Consider the following 22,441-nt stretch of genomic DNA (forward strand, 5'->3'; position numbering starts at 1 on the left):
CATGTGTCCCGACCGGGAATTGAACCATGACCTCCTGGTCCATAAGTCAATGCTCAACCTCTGAGCCACACCAGTTGGGCTGCAGGCTAATTTTTCAGTTGCTAATTTTGTATGGCCTGTGAATGATTTTATAAATATCCAAATGGCCATTGGCAGAGAAATAGGTTCCCCATCCCTGATTAAAACAAGCCAGTCTATTTATCTTTCCTTTAATATATTTCTATTTTTCTCTTCCTCAAATCAGTATTCTATTGAATATCTTTGTGCATGTATCCTTGCAAACATGTGCCAGACTTCCCTCAGGGGATATCTAGAAGATGCAGGGTCACATGGCACACAAATATTCATTTGTATTAAATATTGCCATATTGCTCTCCTGATTTATTGTCCCAATTTACATTCTCAAGAGTTCCTGTTTTTTCACACCCTTGACAACACTTGGTGTTACCAGATGTCCGACAGTTCACCACTCAGATAAGCAGTATCTGATGTCTCCTTGTGAACTGATTTGCATTTCCAATGCTAGGAAAGATACACATATTTTCATATGTTTATGGGCTTTGGGTGTCATCTGGGAATTGTTCATTCACATCTTTTGCCCATTTTTCTAATGTTTTCTCATTAATTTGTAGCACTACAAATATTTTTGTATATTATGGGTACCAATTACTTGTATTTATGTGTGTTGCAAATATCTTCTCCCAGTCTGTGTTTTTTTTTTGTTCTTAATTCCAGTCTTTTCTTTATGGTTGGTGCTTTATAATTATGGTTGGTGCAAAAATATAAGTCTTGATATTTTATTACTTAAGTACAAAGTAGTGATTAAACACATGGGTCCTTTAGTCAAACTAACCAGGTTCAAATTCTGACTGTATCTCTTACTAGCCATGTGCACAGGTTCAAGAATTAGGATGTAGACAGCTTTGAAGTGGGAGGGGGGAGCATTATTCTGCTTGCTACAATTGCTGCATCCAGTTTGGAGTGCTCTTGAAGAAATGTAAGCAATAAAACAGCAAAATCAGAATTCTCTGAAGAGTATAATCTGAGAATGTAAGATGGTGAATTTGGTAGATGCTAAGAAAGTAGGGAGGCACATTAGGGTCTAAACACAAGGATGGTAGGAATGAGAATAAAAAGGAGGAGCTGGATGTGAGTAATGTTGTTGTAGTAGAAGATAAACATTTTTTTCAGACAGCTCAAAGAAAGAGAAACTTAGTATGTTGGCACAGATGAACGAATCAGTTCTTCACTTCCCATGTGACTATCAATCTTTGTACAATCTCTTATTCCATTGGTCAGAACCCAGAAGGGAAGAGATACTTCGTATCTTCAATTTTTTAACTGAAATTCTATTTTTCAAAAAATTTTATTTATCTGTTGGCCTGAAATAAATATTCACCAGATATGAGGTGACCCTGGTTTATTAGTAGGAACAGGAATTTAGTAGTATAAAAAACATTACTGCTTTTGGACCTCAAAGCAAAATACATTGTATTACTCACTAGGGTTGCTACTAGCATTTCAAGCAGGTCAGCTCTTTACTGGGCAAGACCATTCCACAAACTGCTGTACAGCATCCCTGGCCCCCCCCACACTAAATTCCTCCCCAGCCACCACATGCCCCTATCACAACCAAACACACTCCACATACATTTCTAAATGCCCTCTAAGTGCCCTCACGCCTGTTCAAGAACTACCCATATAGTGTTAATTAACAATTAATCTAATCTACTTATGTCAACTTGCCTGGCCTGTTCCAAAAAAAAAAAAAATTACTAATGGTCTTATGCAGTCTGCCAGCAGAATCAGGCATATTTAAGGCACTATAGTTTATAAAGAAATACAACGATGCAACTGGTAAAAAAAACAGACAATGGAAATAAACCAGAAATGTTCACTGAGTTGAGAAAATAAAAATAGCTGTTGCCCAACGTAACTGACAGACCAGAAGAAGATATAAATCTGTCCTCTGAATCTTCCTTCCAAAGCCAACACTAATGCCAAAATAATGACCAGAGCCCTGAGGCACCTCAAGAGTCCCGGACAGCTCCCATTATTTTCTGGAACTGGGACTGGACCTGGGCTACTCCACCATCTGCAAGCGACCTTACACGTTACTTCTCACCATACCAATGGTTAAGAAACGATACAGAATAGAGTCTTTCTAACTACCTCCAACTGCAAATAGGTACTTATTTTTTAAAAAATGAAGTCGGTGCTTTGTATCCACAATTATGGTCATTATCTTGCTGAGAAACAAATTAATTTGTGAGACCAGCTATGAGGGGTCTCACCACATGCCATGATCCGTTGGTGCACAATAAACCCGAGAAGCTAAAAGTACAAAAAGAGCAGGTCTTACCAATTGCTCAGGCCATGCTCTTAGAGAAAACAAAAATAGTTTCTAACCCCACAGAAGTGAACCAAGACACGGTTACACATGTAGGTTCCATATTTTGAGCTGACACTGCTCAACCAAATAGCATCTCGATTTAAGATTGCCCTGGCCCCTCCCAAAGATGTCCTGTAAATATCTTTCCAAAGAAGGTGCCAAGTACAACTGGCTGAAAAGGACTAATAAAGTATTTATCACCAGCACAAGAAAGGAAAGAGGACTGGGTGAAAAGCATGGCAATGAGGGAAGTGGGACTTACAGGACAAAAGTAGGTGTTCTCCACGATGTGATGGGCCACCATGCTGTTCTCGGCAGAGAGAGACATGATGAAAAGCAAAGCGTCCCGGGCCTGCTGACCCACGGTCCCCTCTCGGTGAATGAAGGGAATTAGAAGGGAGAAGATGAGGAAGTTGGCCGCCCCTTGGTCCTCACTCGTGTGGAAGAAGAGTTCCAGGATGGACGGATCTTTGGCAAGGATGGAACAGAGCTGGTTGAGCAGGACAACCAGCTTCCCCTCCACAGCGGGGGTGGCTGTTCCCGAACAAGAGCTCAGCAGCATCATCAGGGGCTTCAGGATGGGCTTGTGGTGCAGCAGGGGCTGGTGCGACTGGGCGACCAGCATCTCGTACATCTTTAGCTGCTCGACTTTGGTGTCATCAGTAAACTCCCGCCTCAAGCTCCAAAGGAAGAGTTTCTCCATTATGTTCTCAGAGACCACAAATTCCAGAATCGGCCCCATGGCAGCGTCCTGGGCTTGTTCTTCAATCAGCAGGAAGAGCATGTGTTCTACATAATTCTGCACTGCACTGGCCTCGTCGGGAGGGATGGGCCCGTATTTTGCCTGGGTGTTCTTCAAGGGGTCGTGCTTCTCTAAGATCTTCACAACCTGTAACCAAACCAAACATTTGTCAGCCAACTGATGTCTACCATAATGACAAAAACAGGGCACCGATTGTGCCAAATCTTCACGGAAGATACGGGAGCCATGGCCCACAAGGAACAGGTGAGCACTGTGTTTGCCTCTCTCATGAGAATAAGATGAAGAGGTTAAACTATAGAAGGAAGATGTTTGCAGATATTCATTTATAATAGTTATCATTTTGGGCAACCTAACTGTTAAAGAAGGTAGTATGGTTATGCAAATTAAGCCACATGCATATCTGGGCCTCTTGTTATGAAGACGATTGAGCAAAATGAAAACTTGTAAATGATATTTTAGATGAAAAAATCAGTTACTTTATATCGTTAGGTCCATCATTATCAACCATGTCAAAAACATGAAAAAAAGACCAAAAAGAAATATGAAAAATATAAACCATTTTTGTGTTCAAAGTGATGACAAGTTCTTAAATTTTTTCTTCTAACTTGTCAAAAATATTGCTTTTTAATCTTAAAATACATTAAATAAGCAAGACTACCTGTGTTCTCCTATAAATAGCATTGATTTGAGGATTTCAACAGAGAAACACAGATCCTCATAGGCCCTTGAGAGAACATTATCCTCCCCTCCTCTACTTGGACGAACACCCTTTTCAGCCAAGCAAGCAACATTAGGAAGGATGAGAGGAAACTGGTTAACAAACGACATATACCTAGCAGAATCAGCTCTAACATATGGCATATGTCCGCATTTCTTGAAGCCAGAAAAAGTTCTGAGATAACCAATTATAAAATAAATCCCTAATGTACAGAATTTCTGTTTGGAGTAATGAAAAAGTATTGGAAATAGTGGTGATGGTTGCATAACATTGTGAATGTGGTTGATGCCATTGAATTATATGCTTAAAAATGATTAAGATGTACCTGACAGGTGTTTCTCAGTGGGTAGAGCACCAGCCTGTGCACCGAAGGGTTGTGGGTTCAATTCCCCATCAAGGGCACATACCTGGGTTGCAAGTTCAATCCCCAGGCCTGGTTGGGGTGTGTGCAGGAGACAACCAATTGATGTGTTTCTCTCACTTCAATATTTCTCTCGCTCTCTCTCTCTTCCTCCTTTTTCCCACTCTCTCTAAAAATCATTGGAAAAAATATCCTCAGGTGAGGATTAACAACAACAAAAATGGTTAATTAAGATGGCAAACTTCATTATATATCTTTGCCCACCAAAAAGAAAAAGTCAATTGACAGTAAAAAAAAAAAAATGAATAAATCCCTAATCGGGTCATGGCGCTTCTCTCCCTTGCCACTGCTAGCCTATGGATACTTCCTGCCTCTCTCTGCCCAGCAATACTGACTTCTACTTTGGCACCTGGAAACTAAAACAATTTTTTTAAAATCTCAACTCCCATGTAACTTTATGACTTTTATGGTAATATTCATTCATTTCCTTCAAATGTATCCACATGATAATTTTTAAACAACCAAACACTGATGGCTTCATTTTCATTCCGTTTTGCCTGTCTGAACTGCATGCAGCACCCTCCTGGCCCAGTTCTGTAACATGCGGTTACATGTTCTGTATTTAGGTTACAGAATGTTTGCAAGTCACTGGAGAAGCTGGCAATGGTACGATGCTGTGTCAGCACGCATGAGAGCGATGACAGAAGTTTAGTTCTCAGGGGAAGTTCTAAGTTTTCCCCTGTCAGAAACAGGGCAAAGGAACCTTTATAAACCAGGCAAGTTATATCCTTACAGAATGAACAGAATTCTACAGAGTCTGTCATCTCTATCCACTTCTATTATAAAATTAACAATTCTGTTACAAAGGAAGAAATCACCCCAGCACTCCTGAGCTGACATTTTCAATAAGAAAGACCTTTGGTTAGCAGCTACCCAGGAGGTACGTGGCTCAATGACTGGTGACCCCAGCGTGCCCGCTGGACATGCCCTCCTTCGTTCTATGCCGATTCCAGAATGCCCCCACCCTTCCTAACATCCAAGAAGCTGCCCAGAATTCCTCAAAGGCCTGATAACCTCACTGGCAGAAATGCTGGGACCCGTCCCCCTTTCCCTTTGCTCCGGCCTCGGTGACAGAGATCACAGTACCACACTTGTCCAAAAGGGGGCTCCACGTCAACACAGCATAGTCTCCAGCTCCAAAGCCCTAACTTCAAGGCTCCACATTCTGAAGAACAAATTAGCTGCCCTGCCTTATCAGTTCTATAATTTCAATGTCCACATATTAAGTTTATGTATGAGAGCTACCTATACAGCCAGGCTTTGGGGTAGAAATGTAATTATACTTCTCATGTGTGCTCAGACTGCCTTAACTATCTAAAATTGGGGACATTATACATCAATAGTGGCATAGCAAATTAGCTCAATCCTTTTGGAAAACAATCTGCCAATATGTACAAAAACTACTAAAATTGCTCCTCCCCTTTGACTTGTTAATCTCACTTTGGGATAAATGCCTAAAGGAAACAACCCAAAAATAATTGGTTAATAAATGTTCACACTGGTGATATTTTTAATAATGAAAAATAAAAATATTATTTACCCAAATGGTCAAAAAGAAGAGAATTATAATCAAAATGTTACCTCACCATACAATAAAGCTATTAAAACACTAATCATATAATTACCTGCAAGTGTATGTATAAAATAATTTAAGTTAAAAACTAAATATTTGACAAGGAGATGTATGATTAGAAGTGAGTCTGAAAAGATATAAATGAGATAGTCAGGTTCATAAATTCTTTCTCATAAATTGATCTAATTTCATAATATAAGTAAAAATAAAAGTAGACAAAGTAATTTTGTACTAATGTATTTTTTAAAAGGACCAAAACACTGAGTTAAAAACAATTAATAATTGGAAATCTCCTCATCCTCAGAAATTCCTGAGCAATATATACTTATGCATATGTATTTATACTTATATGCATGCATATATATATTATACTAGGGGCCCGGTGCACAAAATTCGTGCACTGGGTGTGTGTGGGGGGGAGTGTCCCTCAGCCCAGCCTGCCCCCTCTCACATACTGGGAGCCCTCAGGCGTTGACCCCCATCACCCTCCAATTGCAGGATCGGCCCCTTGCCCAGGCCTGACGCCTCTGGCCTAGGCGTCCGGCCCAGGCAGCGGGGACCTGCAGTGGCAGCAGGGGGTGCCGCGATCGCGCGGGCTCCGCCCCTGCCCCTGCAGGACGCCTCTGGCTGAGGCGTCCGGCCCGGGCAGTGGGGACCCACAGCTGCAGCGGCCCCACGATCGTGGGCTTTGCTTTAGGCCCAGGCAAGGGACCCCTAGCTCCTGGGACTGCCAGCTTCGACCGTGCCCAGCTCCCATCGCTGGCTCCACCCCTATTTCCTGCTATCACTGGCCAGGGCAGAAAAGGCACCTGATTCTCTGATCATGGCTGGGGGGCAGGGCAAAGGCGGCCCCAGGGCCGCCTTTGCCCTGCCCCCCAGCTCTTAGCTCCCCCCTGGGTTTCCAATCACTGTCAGTGGCAGGGGGCTTCTTCCTGCTTTCCCTTTTGCCTCCCTGCATTGTGCCTACATATGCAAATTAACTGCCATCTTGTTGGCAGTTAACTGCCAATCTTAGTTGGCAGTTAATTTGCATATAGCCCTGATTAGCCAATGTAAAGGGTAGCTCGTACGCCAATTACCATTTTTCTCTTTTATTAGTGTTGATATCTAAATGTACACAAGTAATACACACAAAAACTATATACATAATCATAAGTTACATTTTTCTCGTGAATATTGTTTATTCCAATGTATTTCTTTGCAAACAATTTTTTTCCTATGAAAAATCTAAAATAGAGAACTGAGATTTTTATATAAAATGCAAACTATTTAGCAGCTTTTAAGTCAGAGCATCTTTATAGTGTAGCTCCCACTGCCTTCTGGGTTAATGGGCAGAGAAACATGAGAACAGAGCTATAAACACCTATGGAGATCTAAGGCTTGCTGATCACCTGGAATGGAGCAGAACCATCAAGAGCCCTTTATTCATTCCCAGCCCAGGGGTGGTTTACTGCCTGGAAGGTGGGTGTGTTACAACCGAGGCCAGTGAGTCATGGACTACACAATGCCCAGCAAAGTGCTGATTCTGCCTGTGTTGCCACAAGTCCTTAACCTCTCTCCTTAGGTGCCAGGACCCTCCCAGGCCTCCTCCCTTCCCCTTCCAGGCAGACACACCCATGACCTGCTTTTATAAGTGGGCTCTGGGGGCCCACACTCTGGGCCTGGTTCCTGTCCAAACAGGGAATGCCTTATAAGCTCTTGGCTAGAGCACAACTTGCACTGAAATGCCAAAGAACTTCAGTTCTCATGTTCCAAGTTTGCTGCCCAGGTGGTGTCATAGCTCTTTCAATTTCTGCAGACTGGTTCCTGATGTGATCTGGATGTCTCCTTATATTTTCCTTGGTACCCACCAAACTCCAATTTTCCTGTGTCCCCGATTTTTGCTTGCTGCCTATGTGCACCTATGTATCAACTCTGACCTTCCAGGTCTAGGATCCATGATCCCACACTGCCCCCAGCAGCGTCCCCAGGCCTTGCCCATTCTCTGATTATATTCTCTCTCTTATACTCTCAACCTTGCCCCAGATTTCCCAGCCCCAGTTTCTTCTCAACTATGGATACGCTCAGTCTTAGGGATTCAATTGGGGGGCTGGAGGGATCCAAGCAGAGAACAGAGCAGAAGCAAGCAAAATACACATGGCAAATATTTCTTTTACTAAACAAGTTCACTTCATTAGGCTGCAAATATCATTTAAGAAACGAATCAACCCCTGATGAAGTCCATGGTCATTAAGTGGGTAAACCAGCTGAGATCAGAAATTATACTGTAAATGTTTTGCTGAGCACAGCCAGACATGTGTTGATTTACAGGCTTTAATAAATACAAGCTGGTATGTATGTGTGCGAATTATGAGCCCAGATCATATATAGATCCACATGTAAGTTATCACAACTCTAAAAAGAAACAAATGAAAAAAAATCAACAGTGTTAACACTGATATACAAATTATCATCTAGCGGTTCTCAACCTGTGGGTTGCGACCATCAGAAAACACATACAGCATATCAGATATTTACATTACAATTCATAACAGTAGAAAAATTACAGGTATGAAGTAGCAACGAAAATAATTTTATGGTTGGGGGTCACCACAACATGAGGAACTGTATAAAGGGTTGCAGCATTAGGAAGGTTGAGAACCACTGAATCTTATATATTAGGATTATCGGGGCTAAATAAGATGAACAAATAGCATATTTCTTTCATAAAGGAATATTAGCTACTCCTATCCTTAGCTGTAATGATGCGCCCCATCAGTCATTGCAAATGGGCCCGGATTTCAAATATTCACAAATTCTAAACAGAAAATTCAAATGCTTTCAGAATCAAAAGATCTACATAAATCACATAATCACACCTCAAGATAACAAATGATTATTCTTCACAATAAACACAAATGTTTCCCTCTCAGGAGATTAGCTTTGACTCCATCTTAACATTGTTCTATATAATATATATGTGTATACACACACACACACACACACACACATATATATGCATGAATCAATAGATGATTATTTATGCTACTTTAGTTGGAGCCTAGTTATTTTAAGAAAGTCACATGAGTACAACCCATACTTCCAAATCCTCTGGAATGCTTAAAAGTGGCAGCATGAAAAAAAAACACCAAGTTACTAAGCAACATTTTCCATCACACAGAAGAAAAGCAGGATTTAGCAATCTTAAGCAAATTCCACTTAATGTACCAAATAAATACAACAAAAGTTAGCTTCCATCCAGTACTTGTTCATGACTTAACACCTGGTCTTTAAGTCTGGGGTATTCCTTGCACACCTATTCCTGTGGGAGACCTTTACTAAGTCATTTCTTTTTGTATTAAGATAACATAAAATAATAACATGTATTCTTGCACAAGTTGGTTAACTGAGCTCCGGTCCTGAACCCCAGAGACTTGTTTAAATCTGGTGTAAACCAGGTTCACACAGGAGCTACATGTACATGCCATCCCTCCTTGGGACCAAAGACAGTCCAGTAATTACTGCAATGCAGAAACATGGTAGGGACATCAGTCAATAAAACACCATAAACGAATGCTTAGTTAGCTATGTCCTTTTTTTAAATTTAGGTATTAGGGAAAGGACTTAAGAGTAGTGATCTATGTAATAATACTCCAGAGAACACTGTAATTTCAACCACAGCAAAAAACAGACATCACCAAGCACACCATGGGAGAGTTGCTGACATTTCAACATGTGTAACCACTTGACAGGCTAAGAGAAGCACAAAGGGAGGCCTTGACTCTCTAAAGCAGCCAGCGGTGGCCAACCGGTGGTCCACAAACCACTGGTGGTCCGTGAGGTCCGAAAGGTTGTTGGCATTGCTCTTAAGAAGCATAGCTTTTGTTCTGCTGTATTTTCTACTTCAAAATTAGAGCTACTTGAAAAGCTGAGAAGAAATATACAAATTTTAAATGTTAACAAATATCTCAGGTGAGAGGAAGTGCTGGTCAGATGTTTGTTAACTTTTTTAAATGTTACTAAGACATGACGATTAAACAGAGTTCTCTAATACTGCCCAACTTTTCATCTCTCGAAGACTTTACTTAATTTCTCTCCGTCATGATTCTATGACAAGGCACATACCAAAGGAATGAAGATGAGCAGAGCAGGTCAAGAGAATGAGTGTCGGGGAACAGGTGGAAATGCACATCTCCAATGCACGGACAAGTGCTCTACACGCTCTCAGTAAAGCCAGGCTACTCGGAGCTCTACACAGACACTGTACTTAAAACATGTTACCTACTTTTCATTACAGCATTGTGGGAAGTCATTTGACTTAATTAACTAATCTAGATAACACAGTGTTTCCTATCCCCACCATCTTCTTAGAAGAAAAAGGCTGCTAAACAGACTAGTTTTTTTAAAAATTTTGTTTTATTGCTTAAAATATTACAAAGAGTATTGTTCATCAGTCAGCATTATTCTATTTTAGCTCTGAAATTTTCTTATCTTAAAAAAATTGTATAACAGCTTATTTTTGCAGACTAAGAGTGGTAAGGAAATGCTTTGGGCTACTGACTAACTAGAATCACAAAGAAATATGCATTCATAACTGATTTTTTTAATAACCTACCACCCCTGTTCTCCTGGCTCTAAGAGCAGACACCTTTAAGTATATAACTAATCTTGATTCAGTGCTTAAAAGGAGATAGAGAATGAGTACAGCATGTGCCATGAAGCTTCACAAACTACAACTGTGCCATTAAGAATAACATGTGTGTGTGGGGGGGGGGGGGGGGGCGGGGGGGATTCATATGGCAGTATAGTTCAATAGTTTATCTGATGGACCAGTGTTTACTTCTTGCTCTCTCTTCCATTCAAAAGCAAAGAAGCAAAAGCAAGAGACAAAAGCAACAGTCTACTAGACTATAAACTAGTCTTATAGACTACTATAAAAATTACACACACACACACACGCCTAACACAATACAACACACTCTGCCAGATCACTGATCATTAAATACAAGTCCAAAGATCTTACTGGTAGCAAATTATAAAGTGTTTGAATATTAGTGTATGTCAAAGTTGTTTTCTAAGTCACCTCTCTCTTCTAAAAGTTGTATTTTCTGTTTCCTGTGTTTCAGGTCAGCAAGTTGAAATCCACAATATGCCAACATAATCTTGGCACTGAAGATGTAGGTGAACAAATGGTCTCTGATCACGAGGTTGGGAAAAAGACTCTGTGCATGTCATGTTAGTGAAAGGTGGTTGGTCTAACCATGAGAGAACACTGGAGGTGCAGCTGGAGCAGAGTGAGAGCATACAAGAGGGCGGAAAGGTTTCCTGGAGGAAATGATGTCCCACATGAGGCCTGCAGGAGAGGCATGTAAACAGGGGGAGGGATATTCCAGGCAGAAAGAAGAGGAAGTGCCTAAGGCAGAGAGGCATAAAATAGCACAATGCCACAGCCCAGGAGGGCAGTGGCTAAGAACTCCAAGTAATTTTGTATTTCCGGAAACTCAATAAGAGATGAGGAATGAAAGCAGCCAGGACGTAATGAACCCTATGTGCCATCCCGGCCTGTAGCTGGGAGGCCACTGAAGTTAGATCATTCCAACTAAAGGAATGATCCAGACAGATCTGGGTTTTAGATTCCCTGCTCTGGCAACTTACGATGCAAGATGGCATCTCAGGTGAGAGGAAGTACTGGCCAGAGACTACTTCCTACAGCCTGGATTCTCCAGGGTCGCTGTTAGGAATACAACTATTCCTAAATGGCCACTATGGAACAAACCTGGGATGTCGTGAGATCCCTAGGCCCAGGGAACAGTTTGGAAATGCTGGGCCACTCAAGGACTCTCCCCTGGAAACCCCCCCTGAATCACAGGCTGCCTTGGATGGTGGTTGGTTACATAACTGGCTGTCCCTGACACACTGCAAGTTGTAGGTGGCCATGCAGACCCTTCCATCACCCCCCCCCCCCCCCCCCCGCCAAAGTGTGCTTTTAAACTCAAGGTCTGGAAAAGAAGCTATTAGTAAGTGGTAGAATAGAACTCGCCCAATGTTAATTATGCTGAATCTGCACACTAACAAACAGAAACACCCTGGATAAAAAGGTGCTGCACTTGCCAGCTAATGGACACTTCACTAAATAAAACCTTATCACTCAGCTCTGTCTCTGCCACATTTCTCACTGGCCTTCCAGGTTGCCTTGGGGAAACCCAGGGGCTACAGCCCCAGGAGTCACAGGAGTTTATGTCAGATTTTAGCTCATTTCCCAATCCTCTGCAACTGCTCTTCATCCACCCCCAGCCTGAACAACTCACATATGCAACTCCAAAACAATAAATAAATAGCATTTGTTCCTATCAACTGGAGGTCTCATTCCTTACCTCACACTTAGTCCCACATCTCTTCCTTGCCCCGACTTCCTCACTCCTTTCTACCATCAAAAAAAGTCAAAGCTGAGCATTTGTTTCCAATACCCCTTCTCTACAGTGTCCTTGACCTTTCGGACATCAAAACCTTCTTTTCCCTCAGTCATGCTAGCAAAATCTCACTGCCTCCATTTCACAGGCCTTTCCCATCCATAGTAGTCCTTTCCCTTGACTTAATCCCTGTAATCATTATTATTCATTTTATAACAATGTTTGTCACATTGGCATCAAAATTAACTTCTACATTTTTTAAAGCCCAGACCAAGGCTTGTCCATTCCTGTGTCCCCCACCCCACCCCCCTCCCCCTGCCCGACCCCCCACCTGGTGCCTGCAGTAGTATACTGAAGTGTGGACTCAGCAAATCCCCAGCCAGCAATAGTCACGTTGACATCCACGTGAATTTCTGCAACCAGTATTTTTATTGATAAAGGTAACAGGAAAGCCCTCCAAAGCCTTTGAAAGTACACAGAAGCTGAGAATGTTTTCCAGATTGGTTACAAAGAAAAAGTCAAGACTAAAGAGGTAAGAAACTTGACCAAAGTTAACAACAAGACCACAAGTGTCCCCACTTACAAAAGGCATGTTTACTAACTAAACACCATTCTCTCTGACAAAGTTATCCTTACTTACCTTCAGCTCGGTGTTTTTCTGCACTAAACGGAGGGAGCTATGCTTCAGATAACCAGAAATGTCTGCCAACGCTGAAGCCATTCATATCAGACATGACATGAATAATACGATTCTGTAACCAGGATTTCCTCCTTCACCAATGGAAAAGCATTTTCACACCTTCCTGAATTAAGACATTCTCACAGCACTCCCACAGCTTTGGAGAAAACTTGCCCAGGACACTATCTGAAAGGGCAAATGATCCATCTACATAAAATCAAGAGGTTGATGATATATAATATCTTTGGATCACATCACAGATACCCCCGCAGGAGTGATTACAAGCAAAGGTATTATACACAAACAAATAAGCAAACTGGGGCCCAGGGCAAAGACTGCACATTAGAATGATAAGGCTTCCTCTGCCAAATGAAATGACTGAGGCTGAAAATGTTCTCAATAGGGGGCATCTGACTGTGCAATCTTACAAGTTAAAAAAAATACAAGGACAAATAATTAAATTAATAAACATATACATACTAATTTATGAATATATTATGTACATTATAAACACAAAATAGGAACTTTTAAAAGATAAAGATGGGAATGTGCCTTCTAAAATATTCTTCCCACACGCAATAGCCTATTGGGCATCTCTGTTTGGGTTCACCACCCCACTCTGAAGCTAGCACTTTAAGAATCTTACAAAAGTACAAAGCCAAAGGTATTATTCTATTACCTGGAAAACTCCTGAATTATTTTCTTCCCTTTGCTAAAGCAACTGTGCCCTTAACATCCGGAGAAAACCCATTAAGATTCAAATGGTGAAAAGTCAGAGAATGAGAAATGCATAAGAAATTTTGGAAGCTTTGGACTGGATAGTGACAAGAAGCTACAAAGTGCAAATGACCCAGAAGCAGAATTAATTTTGTTTTTGATCTAAACTGTATCCTCCATAATTGCTGTGATTTACAGGCTCAGTGCTTTAACCCATGTGCTGTTTCCAGACACAGGAAGGAACTGGGTAGTCATTAAAAAACTGTCACATAAATAGCCACTTACCAGCTCACCTGGGAGTGTAATGTTGGACAAGTAGTAAAGAATGCCAATTTTATTTATTTTACTACTTGTAAACTCCCTGAGAAAAGGGTGAGCTGGAACATTCAACCCTTAATTATCCATGAAAACAGATCAGAGAAGAGTCACAGAGAAGTCAAAATGAATAATAATAATAATAATAATAATAATAATAATAATAATAATAAAACAACTTTTATAATTGGCTTTGTAATGAATTCAGATAACACCTGGCACTGTCTTCCCTTAAATTATACCTGACCACCAGTCCAAAAAGGGTAGAATACAGAGGTCAAGGGACCAAAATCTAAATACTTGCTTGAAAATCCACTAGTTATATAACTTCAAGCAAGTTACTTAACCTCTATAATTTTCCATTCCCTCAATGAGGAAGCTAATGCTAACTGCCTTATGGGTTTGTGGAAAAGATTACATGATATAAGGCATTTGAAGTAATCAGCACACCACTTGGTAAACATCTAATAAATGTGTGCTTTGTCATGTCAGAGTCTAAGGTCTGGGTGGAAATCAGCAGGGAGGAGGGGAAGAGACAGGATGGAGACATGGTCAAGTATACTGAAAGTGAGGTCAGATTCACTTGAAGGCCAACTGCTGGGGAACATGCATGTGCCCTGATTGGTTGTGTGTTGAAAACCATGGTTTTTAACCAGATACCTAGTCTAGGAAAGCTAGAAGAGAGAGCTGCTTTCCCGCCTTTCTGAAGGGGCTTTCCTCCCAGTTTCTGGAAGGAAACCCTGTCACAGATAGGAAACCCTGGGTCAGGGTGAAGGAGGCCCCTAGACCAGCAGAGAGGGTGGAACTCATACTTTACCTGCGCCCAGTGGTTTTTAAATACAATCATGCATGTTTCTGGGTCAACTCCCTGCAGGCTCACAGCCTGCTGGAGTTTGTGTTCAGTCGCAACCGATGACATCATAAACCTTCATAAAGCAATGCTTCTAAGTCATATTTAATTTTCATCAAAATTTCGCAAGCAGTCACTAACTTTCAAGTATCACATTAGAAATGTAACTTCTTCACATTTCATTGTCACCTTCCAAAACCTGTAATGACAACAAAAAATGCATCTCATTATGTTCGTATATTGAATAGGACACTGACTACTATATTTAAATCAAAGCCCAACACAGAACAAAACATCTACGAAACAGACATTTCTACTCAATCTGAAGGCTTCCCTTTTTCTCTCACCTTGCTACTCAAAATATAATGAGTGTCCCAAAGCTACATGAATAAATTAAGCAATTATTAGGTTTATTCTCTCCACTACTGCCAACCAACCCCCTCGATTACAATTCTAAATCACTCAAATCTAGTTGCTATCATCAAGCAAGAAACTATGATGCCAATGTCTGTGGAGTTTAAAAACACCCAGAAGCAGGGAAACCATTAGCTAATAGTGACAGAAATAAATGGCTTCATGAAACTTGGGTAGTTATGAAACAGCACCCAGACTCCTGGGTCTAATATTATTGACTAGAGTTCCAGTGCGTGAAATTGCGTGAGACCCAGATCCACGCCAGCGGGACCCCAGACTTGCCCTGCGGGAGCCATGGGCCCCACCTCCGCTGCACCAGCCCAAGTCTCCCCCCTCCCGCCCGCCAGCCCGGCCCATGAGAGGTGCTCCATGCACCTCCTGGTGATGGTTCTGCTGTTATGGCATCACAACCACAGGCCTTTTAGGATATATATATATATTTTTTTAAATAATGCAACTGAACGCATTCTTGGTCATTTGTGGCCACAAACTAAGTGAAGGTTTCTAGATTTTCTGAAAAATAATAGAATTCCAAGTAACCTTGACAAATCAGAGAGAAATGATCCATCAAAAACAAGACAGGGCACACTTACAAATGAGAAGTGAATTGTGTGGATAAAATATGAAGAAAGTCTGACTGCAACCGACTCCCCGTAGGGAGGAAATAGATACTGAGGTCACACAGCGAACAGTGGGTCTGATCCAGTTGTGCGGCGCTTACTCTCTGACAAAGAACCAACACAGTGGTGTTATCTCACCAGTTTGGGCAGCCCATAAAAGGACTGGGTACCATTCAAAATATTATTTTTTTAGTGTACAGATTGGAGAGAGATCAGAGAAAGGTAATTACACTGTAATTATCAGAGGACTGGAAAACAAAACCCATGATATAATTTCCAGGCTCGTAGTGCCAAAACGAGCAGTGCAAAAACAGCTATTTTCAACTGATGGATATGAAAGGTAATACCAGGAGAACACTAATCAACTGTTCCTCCTACGAAAAACGAACCGTAAGAAAGAAGGCTGCAGGTGATGGTTCGGATTAGACCTTTGTGTTCTTTGTGAGGCGTGGAATTAAACACTGGAAACAGTTAAGGTGTATTCCAAACAAGTGCTTCTGCTGGGGGATGGGAGGCTAACCCTTCATCATTAAAGGATCTTTTAAAAAAATATTAGGACCTATGACAGAAAACTTACAAGAATTAATAATTCTGAAGAAAGAAACATATTTAAGGAGAATTAAAGTGTACACAAAGAGGGAGGCCTGTTAGGAGGAGCACTGCACACAGAATGTTCCCCAGGAAAAAGCAGCTGTGTCTTCTATGACGATATTTTATTATTTAAATTGGTGAATCCCCTATTGTACAGTTGCTAAGAGTACAAAATTGTTGTTTTCAATAAGACACTGTTCACTGCCAACCACAGCCCTTTGCCCCTGAGAGGCATGTTTTTTCTTGGTGTTTTAAAAACTAAGAGTGGCCACCCCAAGCATGCAGGGTATGCGCTCCCAGTCCCCACAGTCCCCGTGATCCCCATGGTCCCCATCACTCCCTGTGACCCCACTGTCAGCCTCTCCCCCTCATTTTGACTACCAGGCTAGCCCGTGCAAATAACATTTCAGCATGCAGCTTTGCTCCAAGTGATGAGAGATAGAACAAGTTCTGACTCAACTTCCTCATTGTCCTAAACGTAATATTGCTGTGAAAAACATCCAGGTCTGTTATTCAGACGATGTAATTATGATAATAAGGAACATCAGGATATTTTGGTTTATCCCAGAGGCTGAATAAGTAGAAGACTCCTTGACGTTCCAGCTCCAGGATTCTCAGATTCTTGTTCAAAGCTTTGAAGGGAACATATACCGTGCCAACCGCCTCTGACTCAAAATCAGTCACATGCTAAGATCCTTTCAGTTGGTTTTCAAAGGGACTTTACATGCAACCTTTCAGAGAGTGAGACTGCATTATAGACAAAATAACTATCTTAGCTGAGGTCATAAATTTACAGGTTAGTTTTGACGGCAATAGAATGTAAGTTTCTCAATTCCCAGTCCAGTGATCTTTCTAGAAAACCATCTTCTCCTTCCTGCTGGCTAGAATCCCGGCCCTATTGCCTCAAGGAATCTGGATCTTCTCTGGGAAAAGGGCATCTCACTTGGTTGGTACGTATCTGATCATACTTCTGAGGCAGATGCCTGAGGAATCTAAACGTGTCATGAGCCCAGAAACCACAACTTTGAGAAAACTTAGTGGAGAAAGGTGTGTTGGGCAAGTCAAGCAACCCATATTTGATAGCAAAACACCATGCCAGAAGATGCTACAAATGAAAATACTAACCAGAGACCAAAGGGCTGAATACTTCTACTCTTTCTCTCTCCTTCCCATGTTAGACGATCACATCACAGGCATGTCCCCAGGGCAACCTAAGCCCGAAAGGAAGAGACAGCACCATATTTATGAGAGATGTACTGGTATAAGGATATAGTTCCTCCAGCACCAAGATTTTGAAGATAATTCTGCCTTTGCCTGTTATTGGGCTTTACTTTTTTCCTTTTTTGCATTTTTCAATTCCAAGCTGTTTAATTAACTCTCAGATTACAACTGAAAGTCCCAAGAGAAGGACAGAGAAGGACAAAGCTAAGCAAAAAGCTGTGAGATGGTAAAAGAGGCTGCAGTCGCTGGAATGTGTGCCATGTGACAAGCCTGGCTTTTACGGGACATTTCCCCTTCCTCTCCCTGTTCCCTCTGCAGCCTAAGGCGTCTGAAGCTGGGAATGCTGGCCGCTCTTGGCACACAGCCCGTTCTTCCCGTAAATACACACATGCACATAAATTTGAATTTCATGCCAAAGAGAGAGCTCTATAAACCATCCAGACCCTAATGAGTAATTTCTTTTTCTTTCTCCAAATAAACCACCAACACCAAAAAATAAATACCTAAAGGGCTCTTTTTTCAACAAGGGTTGCTTGAGGTTTTGTGGTGTGGTTATTGAATTTTCTGGCATGGGGGTGGGGTGGGTAGAGGAGCTATCATATTATATATATGACAGCCTGATGTATCAGCACACATTCTATAGTGAAAAGACAGAACTGAATATATTCTTTCCAAAGATATTACTGATAGTCAATATATTCATCTCAATATTATATGTAAAAATATTTTCCATCAATAAGGAAAGAAAACTCTATTAAATTTTTGTTGGAGACAGGGATAACTGACATAAAATTATATGATTTTTATTGGCCCTTTTTGGAAAGTATATGATATGTTTTATTTGACTATGAAAAAAAGTGTAAGCATACGCTTCCACATCACAGAATTATAAAAGACTCCATATGGTCATAAAATCTTAGATTGTAGTCATCTAGATCACACCTCCTTCCAATGTAAAAATTCCTTCAACTTCATTCCCAAATAAACAGATATCTAATTTCAGACTCTTTCAAAATCTACAATACCTAGGAGAGCTATAAATGTGTCAGAATTACATTTTTTCTTGAAATACAATCCCTGAATGACTATATGTTAATATATCTCTCTTTCACTACAGACTGAACTTACAATGTAAACATTTTGGCATATAATTCTATATTATCTCATATCATCCTTCAATTATTTTATCTGTTTCAATATAATATCTTTTAAAAGCAAATTTTTAAAAATTCCTTAAGGGAAAGAAATAGATAGCTACCTTATTGGGAGACAGAGCCAAGAGAACATTTTTATTGAGGAAAAAGTGATCATATTTGCAGGTCTAATGGGAAGGAACTAATGAACAGGGAGAATTTGAAGATTTTTTAAAGAAAGAAAGGATTTGATGGAGCAAGAGGAGAAGAACGGTGAAGAACACAGGTAGGGTGAGGCCTAGAGACAAAAGAGAAGCAAAGAGTCTTTTCGTGTTACCAATTCTGAAGTAATAGCCTGACCTTGGTGGGAAGACATTGCAGGTTCCCTTCTCACCTTTCCTTCTTCTACCCACCTGACATTTCTCTGACTGGTGTATGGAAATGGATGGAGAGTTTGGGTGGATTTAACGTAGGGAACAAAGGGTAAAGGCTAAGTGTTTTTAGCTCGGTTGTCCAAGTGTAGAAGTCAAAAACCTTAAAGTCCCCACTTGGAGTCTTGAGCTCTGAACCAGGAGAGAAAGCCCTAAGACTCTGGTTCCAGTTCTAATCAGCTGTGACACCCTAAATAAAAAATGGGGCTCTTGGATTGGAACCTCTCTTAGGTGAGTAGCTAGGTCTCTCCCAGCTCAGAAGTCATTATTTTGTGTATTTTATTACAACTGTGATACTAACTGGGAAGAGGTAATCTTAAAGAAGGACAATAAATGGGATTCTATCTGTATGCTTTTTTCAATTGAAGCATATTTCACTTAAGGAACCCAAAGCACAGGAATCAACCATCTCAAATATATAAACAAACAAACCACATTTGTGGTTGGTTGGTTGGTTGGTTGGTTTCCTGAGCAACTGCCAGTATAAAACCTCATTGTTTTAGAATGCACTTTGGAATGCCCTAAACTGGCTGCTACTAAACACATAAAAAGTCTATTACTGTAAAAGTGCTTATCACATGAAATTGCATCTAAGAGTGAAGACTCTTCCAATATTGGGAACACCTGAAGGAGGGGAACCTTGTGCCCTCACTTATAACTAAGAGCAGCGAGGGGAATTCATTTCAGGTCAAACTACCTCACACAACCTCGACTTAGAGCCTAATAAAATCCTATTAAGCCTAAATCCTCCCTGTGCTCTAATCCTCTGGCCCAGTTTCCTTTTCTCTCTCACTGTCATATCACATAGCATGCTGGGCTGTGGAAAATAAAGGCAAGATTAATAGCCCTGACTCCCCTGGACCCTCAACCTGTCATAGAGCGTTTTATTTAATCCTCACCTGAGGATATCCTATATAATAAAAGGCTAATATACAAATCGACCAAACAGCAGAACAACCGGTTGCTATGACATGCACTGACCACCAGGGGGCAGATGCTCAATGCAGGAGAGGTGCCCTGGTGATCAGTGTGCTCCCACAGGGGGAGCACTGCTCAGCCAGAAGCCGGGCTCATGGCTGGCTAGCACAGCAGCGGTGATGGGAGCCTCGCCTGCCTCCGCAGCAGCACTAAGGATGTCTGACTGATGGCTTAGGCCCACTCCCCATAGGGACATCCCCTGAGGGCTCCCAGGCTGCGAGAAGGTGCTGTCTGGGCTGAGGGACCCCCCCACCCCCAGTGCATGAATTTTGTGCACCGGGCCTCTAGTGTTTATTGAACTGAGAGAGAGAGAAACATCAATCGGCTGCCTCCTGTATATGCCCCAACCAGGGATGGAACCTTCAACCTAGGCATGTGCCCTGACCAGGAATCGAACCAACAACTTCTTGGTGTATAAGATGATGCTCCAACCAAACACTTAGACAAGGCATCACAGAGTTTGACTCTGGCTCTTTCAGGTTCACTGTCCATCATTTCAGTAAAGCAGTACCTTGTTTTGTGCCAAGTTGTAGGTCACCAGTTCATTCACAGAAAAATTCTTATGAATTTCAAGTGCACGAAGAAAATTCTCTCAATACAGATATTCAAAGCGGTTTCAGGCTTTGATAAAGGTATACTTCAAATGAGTAATAAGACTGAGGGAAACTGTTAATGCCCTGAAATAATTCCACCATGTTTCACATCTTCACTTCACTACAACAGGCTGCCAACTAGGTCATACCCAAGTGCCAGGCAACTGACTGATAAACAGAATAAGTAGAAAAGGAAAATTAAAATTAACATTCAAATTCATACCTGAAATTTCTTTGGGGACTTAATTTTTAATGCTATTTAAGAAATTAAACCCCTGTTGGCAAAGATTTGGAATGTAAAAATTATAGCTTTTGAAAATTACAGCAAGTGTTGAGACATCAGCTCATGAGTGACTAAACAGAAAAGTTTCTTATTCACACGGAGAGATTTGTTGAAACGTGAAAGCTGGATCATTCTTAAAGGAAGTCTCCCCAACAACCCAATCAATCAATATAATTTTACTAGTATGCCCAACATGTCTTGGTCATTTTCTCTGGAAAGGGAGGGGCCTTTAGGAAGTTATGCTGTTCAGTCTAATGCCTGTCTTTACACCTGTACCCATGAGGATTAGTTTCCTAACGGCAGTCCTTCAAATGTCTTCATATGAAATTTTTCAGACATGTAATCTGCAGAGTAATCAAGAGGATGTGAGGATTACCTTTTGAAAAAACCACACAAGAAACCGCCTTTTTGAAAATATCCTTCATCTAGGCATGGCATAAGACTTACTAAGTGCAATGAGTTAAGTAACAATAAAATTCTCCATATATCCCATGAGTCTCATCAATTGCTGGGCATATTTTTCTAAAGAGAGGTGGCTACAGTTTTTAGCCAACTCTAAAAGGGGCTCATAAACTGCTCCCCCCCCCTTCAAAAAAGTTTAAAAGCTACTTTAAAGATGTGTTCACGGTAAAACCACCAAGAGCCCCAGAGCAGAGGCAAATGGCCAGCTCCAATTCTGAAGGTGTCACTGCAGAGACAGTGGTGGGACTTCTGGGACTTCGGTGATAAGAGAAAGTATGTCTCAGCAGCTTGCGGGCTGCTCCAGCCTGGGAGCAATCATGCTCTTGAATAATAATCAGTTCAGGCCTCCAAGCCTTACAAATTTCATGGCTGGCTAAGCACTTCCACTCCCACCCAAAGCACTGCAAGGCGACTTGTCAGAGGTAAAAAGTGGTTAGCATTTATTATAATTTAGTAACAGGCTCAAAAGTCAGCAAACTCCTGGTCTCCTCCAACATGATCCCATGCCGATTAGGACATGGCACCTTCCTTGACCATCTGTGAAACAGGCCACGAAGAGTCAGATGACTACTGGGTACCATAAACATGACAGAAAGGGTGTGAACCACTGGTGCTTGAGCTAACTGATAAAGGCAGCCTGCCTTCGAGTAGGGCCTTTATGTGGCAACCTATGACTATGAAGTTCTAATTTCACATTTAATTTTTATAAACATAAAAATAATGTAAGGCTTCCTTATATATAAATATGATAATCCCTCTCACAAATGGTACTATTATTTAAACAACTACGTTTTCTCATCCATGAATACTAAAAGATTCTAGAACAGCCGTGGGCAAACTACGGCCCGGCGGGCCGGGTTTGAAATGAATAAAACTAAAAAAAAAAAAAAAAAGACCG

The 22,441-nt window shown here is 41.2% G+C and overlaps 1 protein-coding gene across 3 annotated transcripts in view; it reads right to left on the reverse strand.

Moving 5' to 3' along the window:
• FHIP1A (FHF complex subunit HOOK interacting protein 1A) overlaps nt 1-22,441 on the reverse strand; it is a 152,876-nt gene that overhangs the window by 71,461 nt on the left and 58,974 nt on the right. The window contains exons 2-3 of one of the 3 annotated variants that reach the window (XM_059697854.1): nt 14,785-15,016; nt 2,655-3,281 (exon numbers count right to left, since the gene is read on the reverse strand). In XM_059697854.1, the coding sequence (XP_059553837.1) occupies nt 2,655-3,281; nt 14,785-14,889 (732 nt within the window). In that variant the 5' untranslated portion in view covers nt 14,890-15,016. Of the gene's footprint in view, nt 1-2,654; nt 3,282-12,896; nt 12,993-14,784; nt 15,017-22,441 lie in introns of those variants that run through there. The other 2 variants (XM_059697855.1, XM_059697856.1) reach the window with 2 other exon arrangements.

The sequence above is a fragment of the Myotis daubentonii genome, chromosome 5 (assembly GCF_963259705.1).
Source record: "Myotis daubentonii chromosome 5, mMyoDau2.1, whole genome shotgun sequence".
NCBI lineage: Eukaryota > Metazoa > Chordata > Mammalia > Chiroptera > Vespertilionidae > Myotis > Myotis daubentonii.